Below are 16614 nucleotides of genomic sequence, written 5' to 3'. Positions count from 1 at the left end.
AGAACAGGACCAGAGGGAAGGGGCAGTTTTATGCCAGATGTGCTTGACCCTGGGGCTGGAGAATAGAGAGGTCAACATGCAGCCCAGTAAGCTACCAAACCAAAACATACAAAGAAATGTAAAAGTAAACAAATGATGAGAAAGTGAACAAATGATGAGAATGGATTTCTCATAAAGAAAGTAACATGTAAAAGCCAGGCAAACTCCTAGAGACAAGTGCAGAGGGACTGCAGAAAAAAATGTGAGAGTAAAGGGAAACCCAATGAGATCAAATCAAGGGTTTTTAACTAACTTAAGCATCAAGACATGTGACGAAGGGAATACACGGCCACAAGTCCATATAAGGGCATCTACGTTTGATTGCTCCGGCTTCTTTGTCTTTAGGAAGTGCTCATTCTTGGCTTTTGATCATTGGGTTTGCAGGATAAAGTTGACGAAAGAGAAATAAGAGTTTTTGTCCTTCCCTATTTCTTGTCCTCTTCCCGACTCTGATTTGGATTTGGGAGCTCACTCGTCGATTTCTCCATTCCCGGAAAAGGATATGTTGTTGTCCGCGTCGGAGTCTGAGAAGCTCAATGCAGATAAGGAGGAACATTCCTCTCTCGAACTGTCACTGCAATCAGTGGCATTTGATGAGCTCTTCGAGGTGGTAAAGCATGTGATCACTAAATTAAATGTAAATTGGCTTGAATAGAAGTTAGCGTTCTAAGTTTGATGATGTCTTAGAGACTTCAGGCTGCATGCCACTCCCACACAGGCAACTGCTAATTTTTTCTTGAATCTCCATGCCAAGGTATTGAGGTTTTTTGTGGAATCTTTATTCTGCCTATCTCTTTACTTGGCCACTTCTAATTGTTTGGCCATTGTGGGGCTCAGAAACTATTAGCATGCGGCCATGCCTAGGGTTGAAGTGACGCTCTCGAACTATCTCTCCCCTACATCGCCTGCATTGAGGAAGCCTATGTAGCCGGTCTCATGCTAACCGCTGCTACTCTTATCTGCATTGTGTTCAAAGAAGGCTCGGGACGTCTTCATTCAGTTCACCAGAGAAAGTTTATTAACAGTCTTGCTGTCACGCTCTGACACGGTGAGACAAAAGCGGGTGAGGATCCAAACGCAGTTTAAGGTTTTTTAATAAACAAAACACAAACAAACAGGCAGGCAACGCGGAACAAACAGGAAACGGGAACACGGACATGCACACACCAACAACGACCAACAACATTGAAGTGAACAGACAGAGTATATATGGTGAATGAGAACCAATCACAAAACAGAGACAGACAAGGACTAAGACAAAACACCTGGGGAAGAGAATGAATGTAATTAGTGTTCATGGTAACAGATAGGTGGGCGGGGTCAACAATTAACATCAGGGAGAGACGGCAGACAGAAACAAGGGGAAAACACAGACAGACACATTACAGAGCCCCCCCCTACGAGCGGCTTCCAGACGCTCCCAAGTCCACAAAACCCAGTTCAGGCGGGTGGAGCGAAGGCGCAACCAGGGTGGGAGGGCGGGTCGGGTTCGTGTAGTGGTGGCGCCCGCCGAGCCGGAGGCGGCGCCGGGAGAACAGGAGGCCAGGGCGGCGCCGGCAGAGCCGGAGGCCGGGGCGGCGCCGGCAGAGCCGGAGGCCGGGGCGGCGCCGGCAGAGCAGGAGGCCGGGGCGGCGCCGGGAGAACAGGAGGCCAGGGCGGCGCCGGCAGAGCAGGAGGCCAGGGCGGCGCCGGGAGAACAGGAGGCCAGGGTGGTGCCGGAGGCAGAGCCAGAGACCAGAGCAGGACCGGAGACCAGGGTGGTGCTGGAGGCGGAGCCGGAGGCCAGAGCAGGACCAGAGACCAGGGTGGTGCTGGAGGCGGAGCCAGAGACCAGAGCAGGACCGGCGACCAGGGCGGTGCTGGAGGCGGAGCCCGAGACCAGAGCAGGACCGGAGACCAGGGTGGTGCTGGAGGCGGAGCCAGAGACCAGAGCAGGACCGGGGACCAGGGTGGTGCTGGAGGCGGAGCCAGAGACCGGAACGGAGTTGGCAGCCAGGGTGGTGCTTTGGGCCTATGAACAGGGACAGGAGGTAGAAGGGCTGGCAAGTCCAGCGAAGCAAAACACAGGAAAACAGAAACATGCATAGGTTCAGGCCAGGCAGAGAGTTCAGGTAGTTTGGGTGTCATGATGTCGACCGCGTCCTCTGACTCAGTCATTTCGGTCGACCCGGCCGATTCGGCTGGTTCCGTCAGCTCGGCCGGTTCCGTCGACCCGGTCGGTTCGGCAGGTTCCGTCGACCCGGTCGGTTCGGCAGGTTCTGTCGACCCTGCAGGTTCCGTCGACCCGGTCGGTTCGGCAGGTTCTGTCGACCCTGCAGGTTCCGTCGACCCGGTCGGTTCGGCAGGTTCTGTCGACCCTGCAGGTTCCGTCGACCCGGTCGGTTCAGCAGGTTCCGTCGACCCGGTCGGTTCCGTCGACCCGGTCGGTACGGCAGGTTCCATCGACCTGGTCGGTTCCGTCGACCCAGTCGGTTCGGCAGGTTCCATCGACCTGGTCGGTTCGGCAGGTTCCGTCGACCCGGTCGGTTCCGTCGACCCGGCCGGTTCGGCAGGTTCCATCGACCCGGTCGGTTCAGCAGGTTCCGTCGACCCGGTCGGTTCCGTCGACCCGGATGGTTCGGCAGGTTCCTTCGGCCCGGTCGGTTCCGTCGACCCGGACGGTTCCGCAGGTTCCTTCGACCCGGTCGGTTCCGTCGACACGGTCGGTTCGGCAGGTTCCTTCGACCCGGTCGGTTCCTTCGACCCGGTCGGTTCCGTCAACCCGGTCGGTTCGGCAGGTTCCGTCGACCCGGTCGGTTCCGTCGACCCGGCCGGTTCGGCAGGTTCCATCGACCCGGTCGGTTCCGCAGGTTCCGTCGACCCGGTCGGTTCCGTCGACCCGGATGGTTCGGCAGGTTCCTTCGGCCCGGTCGGTTCCGTCGACCCGGACGGTTCGGCAGGTTCCTTCGACCCGGTCGGTTCCGTCGACACGGTCGGTTCGGCAGGTTCCATCGACCCGGTCGGTTCGGCAGGTTCCATCGACCCGGCAGGTTCCGTCGACCCGGTCGGTTCCGGCGACCCGGCTGGTCCAGCTGGCGGCTTAGGGATGCCGGCCGCCCGAGCCGACCTCATCGGGGTATCCGCCAGTTTGGAGACCAGCCGGTTAGCACGGACCTCAGCCGAGCTCGCCGGTACGGTAGCCATGGGAACTGGCTCAATCACGGATGTGCACGGGACTGGTCTGGGCGGAGGCACTGTGGAGCATTCGGGCGTCCGTGGCTGATTCCACTCTGTGGCCCACGGATCCCGATGCTTGCTGCCCCCCCCAAAAAGTACTTACGGCCGGCTTCCGTCTCTACAGTGCTCACGCTCAGCGTGGACCCGTCCAGGAGCAACGCCAAGTTGACGAACTCCGAGAATGTCTTTATTTCTCTGGTAGACGGCATCAAATACCGCAGGATCTCCCTTAGTCCGTGCTTAAAAATGTCTTTGAGCGCCTTCTCATCGAAGTTGACCTCGTTGCACAGGTCCAAGAATACCTCCGTGTACTCCTCAACTGGGGCGTCCTCCTGACGTAGGCAAAACAGGAGTTCTGCTGGATCCATTGGGGGTTGGTCGTTCTGTCACGCTCTGACACGGTGAGACAAAAGCGGGTGAGGATCCAAACGCAGTTTAAGGTTTTTTAATAAACAAAACACAAACAAACAGGCAGGCAACGCGGAACAAACAGGAAACGGGAACACGGACATGCACACACCAACAACGACCAACAACATTGAAGTGAACAGACAGAGTATATATGGTGAACGAGAACCAATCACAAAACAGAGACAGACAAGGACTAAGACAAAACACCTGGGGAAGAGAATGAATGTAATTAGTGTCCATGGTAACAAATAGGTGGGCGGGGTCAACAATTAACATCAGGGAGAGACGGCAGACAGAAACAAGGGGAAAACACAGACAGACACATTACACTTGCCCACCAATCAACACTCCTCTCTGTGGATTAATGTCAATAAAAGTATTTTTTTAATAAATAAAAGAAAGAAACGATCTTTATATCCATAAGTCTAAGTGAAAATAGGACCCAACTAGTTTAATGGAGGGTCTCAAAACAATTAAAAATGTTATACCATTCTCGCAATAATAGGTACAGGACTAAGCATGAGCAAGAAAAAACAAGCAAAATCATTCAAATTAATCATTTATTTTACCAAGCAGGCTTGCAAGCTCTCTAACACACTTCATTTTTGCAAAAATGTCATCTTCTATTCTTGAGACTGAGTCAACCCATCAATTGACAGACGAGTTAAAATATGATATGGAAGATTGTAAAAACAAGGGGGATGTGCATATAATATGTCAGTAATTATCTAATGGACTTACTGTATCTATCAATCAAGATGATTGTTAATGGACTTACAGTATCAATCACTTGGATATTTTGTTTTTAATATGCTAATGCACTTATTTGAATGAATATAAAAAATTACTTTCTAGGCTTTTATAAAATGTATCTGCCCCAGTCACGGGTCACTCACTGTCATTTCAGTGGATGAGGTGTTGCTTTAACATGAACAGGAATCTCAATATGATATGTTTCTTCACAGAACAATGAGAGTATCAGTTACTTTGATATGTAATCTGACACGAAGCTCTAGAAACACTTATTACCAGGGTGGAGATGTTGTCATAAGATCTTAGAATGTGTTTTTCTACACTGACTGCTGGATATTCTGGACTAACCAGAACGTGTTCATGCACCAATTGATTCAAACAGTCAGCAAGTCCACACAAGAAAATATGACCAGATTAGAAAATAAAGAGCCTAAAAAATACCGTTGATACTTTTAGCTGTTTAGATGCTCAAGATTACTCAAAAGAAGTAACTGTCTTTTACATATTCCTCGATGTTACAGAACTGTGCAGAGCTTAATGCTAGTCTAGAAAAGCAGCCTTGAACGTTATCACAAAACAGGAACCCCCCCAGCCGAATGTTTCTTACAACTGCTTTCATGGTCCTGCTATGGTGGGGAGGGGGCTAAACTAAGGTCAAGGCTTCTATGTGTGTGTGAATGAGAGAGAAAGAGAGTGTGTGTGGGGTGAGGGGTGGGGTGTTGAGTGTGTGTGTGTGTGTGTGTGTGTGTGTGTGTGTGTGTGTGTGTGTGTGTGTGTGAAAAGAACATTGTACTCTGTTCAGAAATTCTGCAACATTATCAGAAAACTAACCCTAACCCTAACCCTAACCTATTTGTATGTGGAGAAGTTATATTTACAGTTACATTTATAGTTAGTCAGTCATGAATCAAAGCAAAAAAGTCTATCTACAAGAATATTTTAATCAATGATAATAAAAGCAGCCAGACTGTCAGCACAAACAGACATTTTAGCTGATTAACCATTGATTAATTTACATTTAAAGCATTTAGCAGATGTCCTTATCCAGAGCTCCAAAAACTTACATTTTTATCTCATTTTACACAACTGAACAAATGAGGGTTAAGGGCCTTGCTAAGGGGTCCAGCAGAGGCAGCTTGGTGGACATGGACATCAAACTCACAACCTTCTGATTGGTAGTCTAGCACCTTAACCACTTGGCTAGCACATCCCTCCCCAAAACCCTGTAGATTAAAAATATTCTACAATTAACAAATGCATTTATGTTCAAACTTTTAAATATTAAAAAAAATTACAACTTTGCCCTCTTACTTCTGATTGTCAAATATCAGTAGCTGCAGCTCATTACCTGGATAAGAAGTAAAACCACATGACCTGATCTGTTTGGTGTCTTTGCAACTAACGTATTTTTTGTTGCAAATCTGATCAACAAAACACTTTCAATTTCCAGTAAATCACACTCTTTCAAGAAAGGTTATCAGGGTTTGTGCATGTGAGTGCTTGTTTGTGTGCGTGTGTGTGTGTGTGTGTGTGTGTGTGTGTGTGTGTGTGTGTGTGTGTGTGTGTGTGTGTGTGTGTGTGTGTGTGGTACAGTGAGAAAGGGTTACAGCAGGGCAGAGGTGGCAAAAGTTCACACATCCTTTACTCAAGTAGAAGTACAGATACTCATTTTTAAAAGTAGTGACTACACTATTTTACTCAAGTTAAAGTGAAGTATGCTGGTAACTGGACGTTATGTTTTATATATATATATATATATATATGTACATGTATATATCATTGGGTTCGAGTCTCGGGCCGGCAACGACTGAGGTGCCCTTGAGCAAGGCACCGAACCCCCCAACTGCTCCCCGGGCGCCGCAGCATAAATGGCTGCCCACTGCTCCGGGTGTGTGTTCACGGTGTGTGTGTTCACTGCTGTGTGTGTGCACTTTGGATGGGTTAAATGCAGAGAATAAATTCTGAGTATGGGTCACCGTACTTAGCCGTATGTCACGTCACCATGTCACCATTTTGGAGTGTGCTGATGGATATTTGTGTTCATCAGCCACAAGAGTGTTAGGAAAGGCAGGCACTAATGTAGGTGAGGTAGGATGGAGTCAGCGTTCACATTCATCCCAAAGGTGTTCAGAAGGGATGAGATCAGAAAACAACCACATATAGCAGGAAAGGTCAGGTGACCCAATACTTTTGGAAATATAATGTATACCGAGTGTATCACTAAGGCCATATCCCAAACTGTAGGGAGATTCCAGCTCTGTCCTTGAAAACAACTCAAAATTATTGTGATGTTTTACAAATGACAAAATTAATGCTGATTAAATTAAGCACTTTGTGTTTTTTGGGTTGACACCAGGGGCAGTTCTAGGGTTTCATCTGTAGGGGGTTTAGCCCTCAGTGAGAACTTAAAACAAGAAGAGTTCTATATTATATATTATATGACAACTCTGGTGTTACGCCTTTGTATGTTTTTGAATTTTGCTTATTATTTTTGTGACTGTCACTGGTGACTGGGTGTCTTTCGGTGTCTGGTTATTGTTTCAGCCCCTCCAATTACGTCACGTATCTGCCTGCATGCCATTGAACAATCATCACATGACACGCTATTCCCCGCCTCTTTGTCGTGCTATTGGCTGGCTGCGAATTTCAGGTGGACATTTAAAAAACGTCGGCGAAAGTGAAAGGGACCCCGTTGTGCAAAGCACGGTGTATTGTCGAACTTGTGGGTTGACTTAGTCATTTTGTGTTTTCTGCCTCGTTTATGTGTTCTCCATGTAGATTTTGTAAATATGGTTATATGTGGACCTTGTAAATACACACTATTTAGTGGTTTGTAGGAAGTCGGTGCCAGTTTTGTTATTCAGTTTATTATTGTTTTCGGCTAGATAGGGAGCGAGGGAAGGACATGTACTTTCTTTTCTTTTCTTTGGATCAGGTTAACGGAGTTGTACTTGTTGAGTTAGAGGGAGTTTTATTTATTCTGACTTCTGAAGCTGTCACCACCTAAATAAAATAAATACAAGAAGGAAACTGTCATGCCACGTTCTGTTATTTTCTTTTCTCTTTTTAATTTTTGTGCTGATTTTCATTTTTACCTGTATGTTACGGTCTGACCTAGACCCGGTCGTAACTCTGGTAATAAGAATAGTGACATTTCACTGCTTTTGGTTGCCGTCTTTGCGTCTTTCCGCTGATTAACGTTATAGATAAACGCCTCCAGCTCTGACTGCGCGTGCACGCTGCGCGTACCTGTGCTTCTCCGTTCAAATAAAGCAGACAGCTGAAGACGCACTTTTGACAGACTACAACACACGCGTGTAAAAGCAAAGTAAAAAAAATCGCTCTTGGATCAAACTGATAAATAATTTTCTTTCCCATCGACGACATGTCCAGCATTTTAACGTCATTTTTATTGTTTATTTATGAAAGTAAAAATGATCCTTATAGTTTTAGGGTGGCTGAGATTACAGACAGGGGGCTGAAGCCCCCCTAATAAAGGGCTAGAACCCCCTCTGGGTGACACAATTCACAACGCATTCGCCAGGAATCCTTTTTGACGCCGATTAGTTTCCTTTTTGACGCCGATTTGTGTACAAATGTAATGAGTAAAAGTAAAAAGTTGTCAGAAAAATAAATAGTGGAGTAAAGTACTGATACCAGAAAAATTTATTTAAGTACAGTAACAAAGTATTTTTACTCCTTTACTTCCCACCTCTGTTTAGGTCTAACCAGAGTGCAATAGTAGTAAGTGCAGGATATACAGCTTGTACAAGATTTAAATAAGTTAAGTAAGTGGTAATATGGAGTGATTTACAGTTGTGTGCATACTATGAACAATATACAGATTTACAGAAGGATATGTGCTGTAATAAAATATATGGCTATTACTATAAACAGTAATTTACAGATATGTATGTTCTATGAATATAATATACAAATGAGTATATATGTACTATGAACATAATATACAGATGTCTATTGCAATAAACTAAAATTTACAGAGGGTACGTCGGTGTACATTTTCAGATGCTTGAGGGCCACATGGAGGGTCGTGGCAATGGCATCGTCTGTAGAGTGGTTTAAACGACATGCAAACTGCATGGGGTCCAATGAAGGTGGCAGCACCGTCTTGATGTGACTCATGATGAGAAACACGTGTTCTCTAAACACTTCATTACAATGGGTGTGAGTGCAATGGGGCAATAGTCAAGGAAGGATGTGTGGAAGGAAATAGTGGCCCTAAAACATTGTTGCTCTTGTCACCTGTTCCTCATGTTCTCCTGATTATCAGTCCTATATTGTATATCTACATTTTGAGTTTCACTTGTTTTTGCTGAGACTTTGGTTAACTTTAGTTGATGTTTGAATGTTGTTCTCTGTGTCAGGTTTCTGCTTTACTTTACTATTCCTAGTTTATTATTTACTAGTGTGTTTATCTGTGATGCCCTTTTTGATTCTTGTGAGTATATTTGAATTTATTTACTATTGTATTTTGGTCTATTTATGATGGCAGGTTTTTATGTTTCCAATAAACCATGTGTGTTCTATCCTGCAGTTGGGTCTGGAACTTTGTACAGTGAGTGATTTGCTAGTTCTCCTGCTAGTGACCCGGGTTTGTTCCCCACCTCTGTCCGGTCAGGGCCAAAACACAATTATCAATTTCTCCTCAATCTAAATATAAGTAAGAAAGTTATATTAGCCCAACTAGTACCCAGGAAAATTTATATTATAGCACATATAATGTATATCTTAGTTATATCATTCCATACTAATTTCTAAAGCCTATTATAACTCAATGTTGAACATGTGTATGTACAGAAAATATGGACATGAATAAATGTCCCCTAGTGTCAATTGCAGTTATTTATTGTTTTATGTGTTCTACAGTTTTAGATTATTGTGCAAATAAAAAAAGGCAAATTATCTACAGTAAATTGGTAATCATGGCATAGTTTACTATTATAGATATTTCATAACTGAATTTAACAGTTCTCCTGCAGAAATACTGCAACTAACCCTTTCTTAATACATAATTTATTAAATATGATGCTATGTGAATAAATTCTATGAGGAAAAAAAATGAATTTTTTAAGAAGTGAAACAAAATATACCACACCTTTATCCTCATTGGTTTGGTAACGATGTAAGAAAGGTACGTATAATGATTATGCTGGAAGTGGCATGGCTGAAGTGAAACTCGTTCTCTTGGCACTTTGTTACACTTTCCCTTTGTCAGCAGGATGGAAACGCAAATTTAAGGAACTTATCAGTTTTATGTAAGCACATTGTGTCATTAAGGCCCTATCATGGTGACCATATTGAGGATGTAATATAATGCAAAATTCAAGAGTCAAGTCAAGAAGCTTTTATTGTCATTTTAACCATATATAGCTGTTGCGGTACACAATTGAAACGTTTGGACGGCTGTTTGCGGCAGTGTCTCTTATCTCTTATTTTACCAATGAAGTGAAAGAGAGATGGTGGCCCTGTTTTTTAAAAGATGAAGTGAGAGTCTACTTGAATTTTGCTCACAGCTCAGCACAAATTGCAACATTTAGACAGAACAACAGCAATTATTTTGAATTAAGTTGCAGCTTAATGAAATTTCATTGTAACACAAAATTGTGGCGATAAAAAGGAAGTATTGAGGCCATATTGTTAAATGAAACCAAATGTTTAGTGATTATTATGAAAATGACAACTATTCCTTCAACTTTTCTTATTCTTATATCAGCTATCTTTTAACATTGTCTCTTACTGAAACGACATTTTCCTTAGTTTTATAGGTAAGCGATGGTTCTCTAGACTTAATTTTTTCTGAAGAACCCTGTATTGGGCACTTCTACTGGGCTCTGTCTACTATACTTTTAATATCAATGCATTTTTATTATTACTGACTATTTTCTACGCTAAGCTATAAATTCTTGAAGATTATTCAACATCTTACTTTATTTGTATATCTCTCATGACTCTTCTTTTTTCATCTCTCGTTCCACATAATCATTGGCAAAATGTAAAATATCTCTGAGTGCCGTGAGGATGAGCACATCAGTGTCTGGTTCTTGGGTGATGGATTCAGCGCAATTCTTTACAGGGTAGATGGCGTTTGGTGGGATGCCCACATTATCACTGCACTCCGCTACCTGAGGAAATAAAGATCAGCATGTGTTCTATATTGAAATACATACACACACACGCACACACACATACTGTATAAACACACACATAGAAACACACACACATACACACACCTTGTCTTTGATCTTCCTGCTGTAGTAGATTTTCTTTAAATCCTGGTTAACCAGCTCACACGCTTTATCCGCTTGGGTCATGACAATAACTTGAGGGATTCCTACAAAATGAAAATTGAATTCTTTAACATTGTAATAATTTTTAAGCTTGGTTTCTTGTGTTTCTGCTCTAGTTAAACCCTGAACACTCAAATATACATGGGTTACATGTGTTTCTAGCTACTATGTAATTAAGAACAATATTTGTAGATTTCATTTTGTTATTGCATTGTCTCAAAACAATTAAAAATTTGATAACATGCCAGCAATTATAGGTTCAGGACCAAGCTTGAGCAGGAAAAACAAGGAAAATCATTCAAATTAATCATTTATTTTACCAAGCAGGCTAGCATGAGCTCTAACACGCTTCATTTTTTGAAAGACATCATCTTCCATTCTTGAGACTGAGTCCGCAGGCAGAACACACACCAGACAGTGAACTTTATCACTCAAAGTTGGGTCCTTGTTGTATTTTGGGTCAACATTAGATATGGCTTTCACAGGATTAAACTACAACAAAAAAGTTAGTTATAAATTAATGAAGAATCTGATTATAACAATAAAGACAATTTAGTGTTTTACAATAAAATCCTAACCCTCACTGTAGTAATATGCGATTTCTTTGTTTAAACTTTAAATAAAACTGTACAGTTTTATTTATTTATAGGATAAATAGATAGATAGATAGATAGATAGATAGATAGATAGATAGATAGATAGATAGATAGATAGATAGCTGTAAATACTATCAGTGAAGTAAAATTAAACATAATATTAACATTAGAAAAAAATAGCATTAGAAATGGCATTATTACTGTATATAGTAATGACCAGAATATAGATGTACTTACCGTGTACTCATCTAAAATATGTCCCTCTAAAGCACTGATGATGTCGGCACATTTGATTCCTTCTAACGGTTCAATCCCCATGATGTCCACAATCTCTAGATGATAATGCTCACCTCTGCCCTTCTTCAGCGTGTGAATGGTAAACTAAAGTCCATTTAGACATGTTAGATGTTGTCTTTAATTTTTAATATCTGTAGTAATTAGGAGTGAGAAGCAGGAAGCAAGTGTGTATAATTCTAATCTGCTGTAAATACTGATCAACATTAAACCAAATTTACTTTAGATTAAGGTAACGGCGCTAATCAGAAGGAGCCGTCGCCAGAATTTTAATCCCACGGGGTCATGCTTCTACTTCTGGGTCTTTGTATATTTATAATGTTCTTACAGTTAACACAGTTTTCAGGAATAAAAAAGCAAAAGTCTAGTAATTAGAATTATTGGAAACTTAATTCAAGGTTATTATTTGAAATAATATCTTGTGATTGTCTCTGTACATAGTAATTGGTTGCTGCTTACATTTTTTGTGAAGCTTGTTCCTTGACGTGAGGAGTTTTCCAGAGCGCTCATGGCATTGCGGCCTAATATGATTCTCTGGACCGAGTTGATGAAGGATGATTTCCCAGCACCAACCGGTCCATACAACATGATCCTCAGGACCTCACAGCTGGGTTTGAATTCATTCACATAACGCAGTAGTTCATCTTTTTCACTAGGAATCAGCAGAAAGAGTTTTATGCACATACTGAAATAATCAGTGACACTCTGAATGGCCAGACTGTGCCTACCACCGTCTCTTGTGAGGTTTTCTCTCTTTTTTATTTGTATAGTGCTTTTAAAAATTCCCAGTTGTCTCAAAGCAGCTTTAGGAAAGTATAGAAACAGGAGAAAGAGAAAAAAGAAATTCATATATGTATATATATATATATATATATAGTATATAATATATATATATATAATATATATATGTATATATATAGACAGATAAAAGAAATTCATATATATATATATATATATATATATATATATATATATATATATATATATATATATGTATATATATACATATGAATTTCTTTTTTCTCTCTTTCCTGTTTCTATACTTTCCTAAAGCTGCTTTGAGACAACTGGGAATTTTTAAAAGCACTATACAAATAAAAAAGAGAGAATACTTTATAAAATACTTTATCTCTATCCCTACTCCTAATGAGCAATTCCTAATTGTTGTTGTTGTAGCTGTTACTGTATAATTGATAAAATTCAATAAATTTCAACATGCTAAGATGTTGTTTAATGTTGTGATGTTTAATGTGCTACCAAACATTTCACTGCAATGAATATTCTGTGTTTCTCTTTGTAATTGACACATGGAATAAGTAACAATCCATGAAATAAGTATATGTTATTCTGTAATAAGGTTCACTACATTGTCATTTAGTCACCAGCTTTTTCAAGTTTAAAACCAAAAATGCAGGTTGTGTAAAGAACAGAAAGCAGAACTAAACTCCTGAGGCATTTCTCACAGTGTAAAACGTGTCATTTATTTTTTTATTTACTTTACTGAATGAGCTACTACAGAAATGATAATATATTAGAATGAGAGCTTTAATGTAAACCTCTGACCTACTGTCTGAGCTGCTATTGTAGAAAATTAATCAAGATTATAGATTATCTGCTAGAAATGTTTAATTATTACATGAATACTTTTGTTTTTGTGTAACTTGGTGAAAGAAAACGGGTGTTGCACCAAATATAGCCTTAGTAATAACTAAACATTGTAGTTGGCTAATTTCTGGGGTGTGGGGGGGTGTGGGGGGGGCTAATTTTCTTATATGAAAACATAAATATATATAAATACTACAGCAGTATATATTTATTTAGTTATATTAATTTTTATATTTATATCTACAGCCTGTATGTCTAAAAAATCGGCATAAACGCAGACAATGTGCTTCTCATATTAACACCACTAGTCACAACTGATTTATTAAGTCTTACCTCCAATCTGTTGGTCTCCAAGGCCTCTGGAATTCTAAATGCAAGAACATCAATAAATGTCAGATTTAATCAAAACCTTCATTCTGAAAAAAGTTTTACCAAAAATATAACTTTTTTAAATTTGTCAAATTTGTTTACATTTTAAGTTTGTTCAGCACCTGAGATCTTTTCTTTTAAAACTTGTTAAATGGAATTAATTTAAATGAAAGTAAGTGGAATTAAAATGAATGATTTTAAATAGAACTCCACACTCACAGACTCACATGTTTGATCATTTTCAGCTTACATTATGTTTAAAAACCAAGATTGAAAACGGTTATCTGCAGGTTATCACTCATCAATAAAGAAATAATAACAGGATCTAATTCATGTTACACGTTCAAGTCTTCGTACAGAGTAATAATATCTTTATGGTGTGGATGAAGTTCTTCATTGTTCTCTCAGATTAATTTTATTTTTAAAGTCACTTTTTACAAAAAATAACTCACCTCGTGAGGGAGGATGTTGAGTCGGAGTGGAATTACTGGATCCCATTCTCTGTTACACAATCCTGTCAGAATACTTCTGTTATGAACTGGACTGTCTAATAATAATAATAATACTACTAATACTACTACTACTACTACTACTACTACTACTACTACTACTAATAATAATAATAATAATAATAATAATAATAATAATAATAATGTGCACTATAATATTTTGTAATAAGGGAATAAAATCGTTTGCATTGATATTAACATTGGACAAAAATAGAAGTCTCACTTACCTTGGAGTGTTGTGCTGAGATGCTGTGTGTCTGTTTACTGGCACCTACTTGGGAGGTGTTTTAATGGATCATATGGCACAGACATGACTATATGTACAGTTTCACTTCCCGCATGATGAAACATCTCTTCTCCTGTTTGTTATTCGATTACACATTAGGTCTGTCACGACAACTACTTTCTCTGAATGATATATTGTTCCAGAAAAAATTAATGTCATTTAAAGATCACTTTTTGCCCCTTATGTGATCATAATATAATAGCATAATAATGCAGGTGCCCACTTTCAAAGCACAACAAACCCATAATTCTTCAGTTTGGGAAAATACTAGTGACACCAGATTTGTAAATGAACTGTACCCAAGAATGTATGTGTTGAATAAATACACAAATACAGTGTCCTGCTGTTACGCCACCTCATGTTACAGCGGTAAACTGTAATGTCTACAGCAATACACTGTATTTTTTACAGGAGAATACAAGAGACTGATTTTCCTTCTGTATTTATTGACTGAATAACATTAAGTAATAAAAAAAAGACATTTATTGTTCAATAATCAATGATATTAAAAGAAGCACTAAAAGACAATGACGCACAGCTCCGACACTGAATTTTTTGGGATGAAGTATGATAATTAGAAGGAGGTCTGATGTGTTGCTCATGCTGATTAGCTAAACATGCATGTACATCTTTACTATTCAAGGTTGTAGTGAATCAGTGAGCTCCAAGACACAAGTCAGCCTTCTTTCACTTTTTACTCACAAGAGTGGTGTCACCTTTTGTATAAGATAAACAGTGAGAAGGTGGAGCAGGAGGAAGAGAACAGGGCAAGGCAGGTGTAAAACTTCCTATAAATGTTTATATATATATTTCACTATAGCAATAGTATGGCCATGTTTGTAATTAAAGCACAGTTTGACTGGTTGAAGCCAAATAAACATGATAAAACATAGGAAGTGAAAAGTATAAAACATTAAACTAGCCTCAACACTCTTCATTTAAATGTGGCTTGTTGTGTTGTTCATAATATTTACTTGTAAAATAAAGAAATGATACAAAATATAAATTGTGAATGTCTCCTGAGATGATGTTTGTAAATCAAGCCACCCCACATGGGCCATGACCCCTAGTTTGAAAACCCCTGTATTAATATTAAAAGGTTCAAAGGTAAGTACAATTTCTAGTCACAAACAACTACCTGCCAACTACCAGGGAACAGACCACAGACCCAGTTCTAGAGAATTAAATGGGTTTAATTTAAGGCAATGTGGAATGGATGGTGCAGGAAGAGAGTGAGATGGTGTTTGCTTGTTGAGATTAGGATTTAAACTCTGGATCTCGGTGTGAGAGTCGATTGTTCCATCAAGGATGGAGAAAGTAATCCTGTTTGGCCAAGAAAAAGAATTTAGCACCAAAAGGGAGAAGAGAAGAGCCGGCATTAAAGAGAGTTGATGATGTTTTACCCCATGGCCTCTTGTTCAGGATAGGATTGCCACGATCCACCATGTTGACCCAGGTGTAGAGTGTTTAAGCAGTTTATTGGACTGGAGAGATCTTGAATGGAGTGAGATAAGGTGAATGAAGGCGAAGTCAGACTAAGTACACTGTACATTTGTATTTGTTTCAGATGCAGGTGTGTAGTCATCGACTTGGGATTCCCATGAATCACATATTTCCTGTGAAGAACTACCATGAGGAGATTGACACAGATGATGACATGGATCTTCTGATTCTCAAGGCACTTGATCAGACTGTGCACATCGCTGCTGATGCAATGAAGATTGTGCACATCGCTGCTGATGCAATGAAGAAAACATCCTCAAACCCCATTGACAAACAAGAGTAAAATATCTTAATACATCAGTGTAGTATTACTTTAACTGATTTATAAACTTAAATATAATAGAATAATTGCTAGAACAAGTAAAATATTCTGTATCTTTATGGTTTACATAACATGTAATTAGTAACGGTATAATAAATTCAATAATAGATCTACTTTATGTTGGTCCTGCACAAACAGACAGTTTAGCTGATTAGCCATTAATAAGATTCTACAATTAACAAAAGTTATTTATGTTCAAATTTTTAAATATTAAATAATGCCACAACTTTGCCTTTGCTCTCTTCCTTTTGAGTGTCAAACATCAGTAGCTGCAGCTCATTACTACCTGATAGGTGTGTGTGTGTGTGTGTGTGTGTGTGTGTGTGTGTGTGTGTGTGTGTGTGTGTGTGTGTGTGTGTGTGTGTACGTGTGTGTGTGTGTGTGTGTGCGTCTGTTTGTGTAT

General features: G+C 40.3%; 1 protein-coding gene across 1 annotated transcript; it reads right to left on the bottom strand.

Annotated features, from left to right (window-relative positions):
* Positions 1-9769: 9769 nt before the first annotated feature.
* On the bottom strand, positions 9770-14351 carry LOC113650693 (interferon-induced protein 44-like). Its single transcript, XM_047802871.1, has 8 exons — positions 14328-14351; positions 14044-14105; positions 13556-13589; positions 12077-12269; positions 11561-11704; positions 11048-11219; positions 10671-10771; positions 9770-10562 (listed from the first exon to the last, which is right to left on the bottom strand). The coding sequence occupies exons 2-8, from the start codon at positions 14087-14089 to the stop codon at positions 10383-10385; spliced, it is 870 nt and encodes a 289-aa protein (XP_047658827.1). The 5' UTR covers positions 14090-14105; positions 14328-14351; the 3' UTR covers positions 9770-10382.
* Positions 14352-16614: the final 2263 nt, after the last annotated feature.

This window comes from Tachysurus fulvidraco, chromosome 18 (genome assembly GCF_022655615.1).
Source record: "Tachysurus fulvidraco isolate hzauxx_2018 chromosome 18, HZAU_PFXX_2.0, whole genome shotgun sequence".
Lineage (NCBI taxonomy): Eukaryota > Metazoa > Chordata > Actinopteri > Siluriformes > Bagridae > Tachysurus > Tachysurus fulvidraco.
Note: the sequence above shows the minus strand (reverse complement) of the source record. Positions and strands in the feature narration are given on the sequence as shown.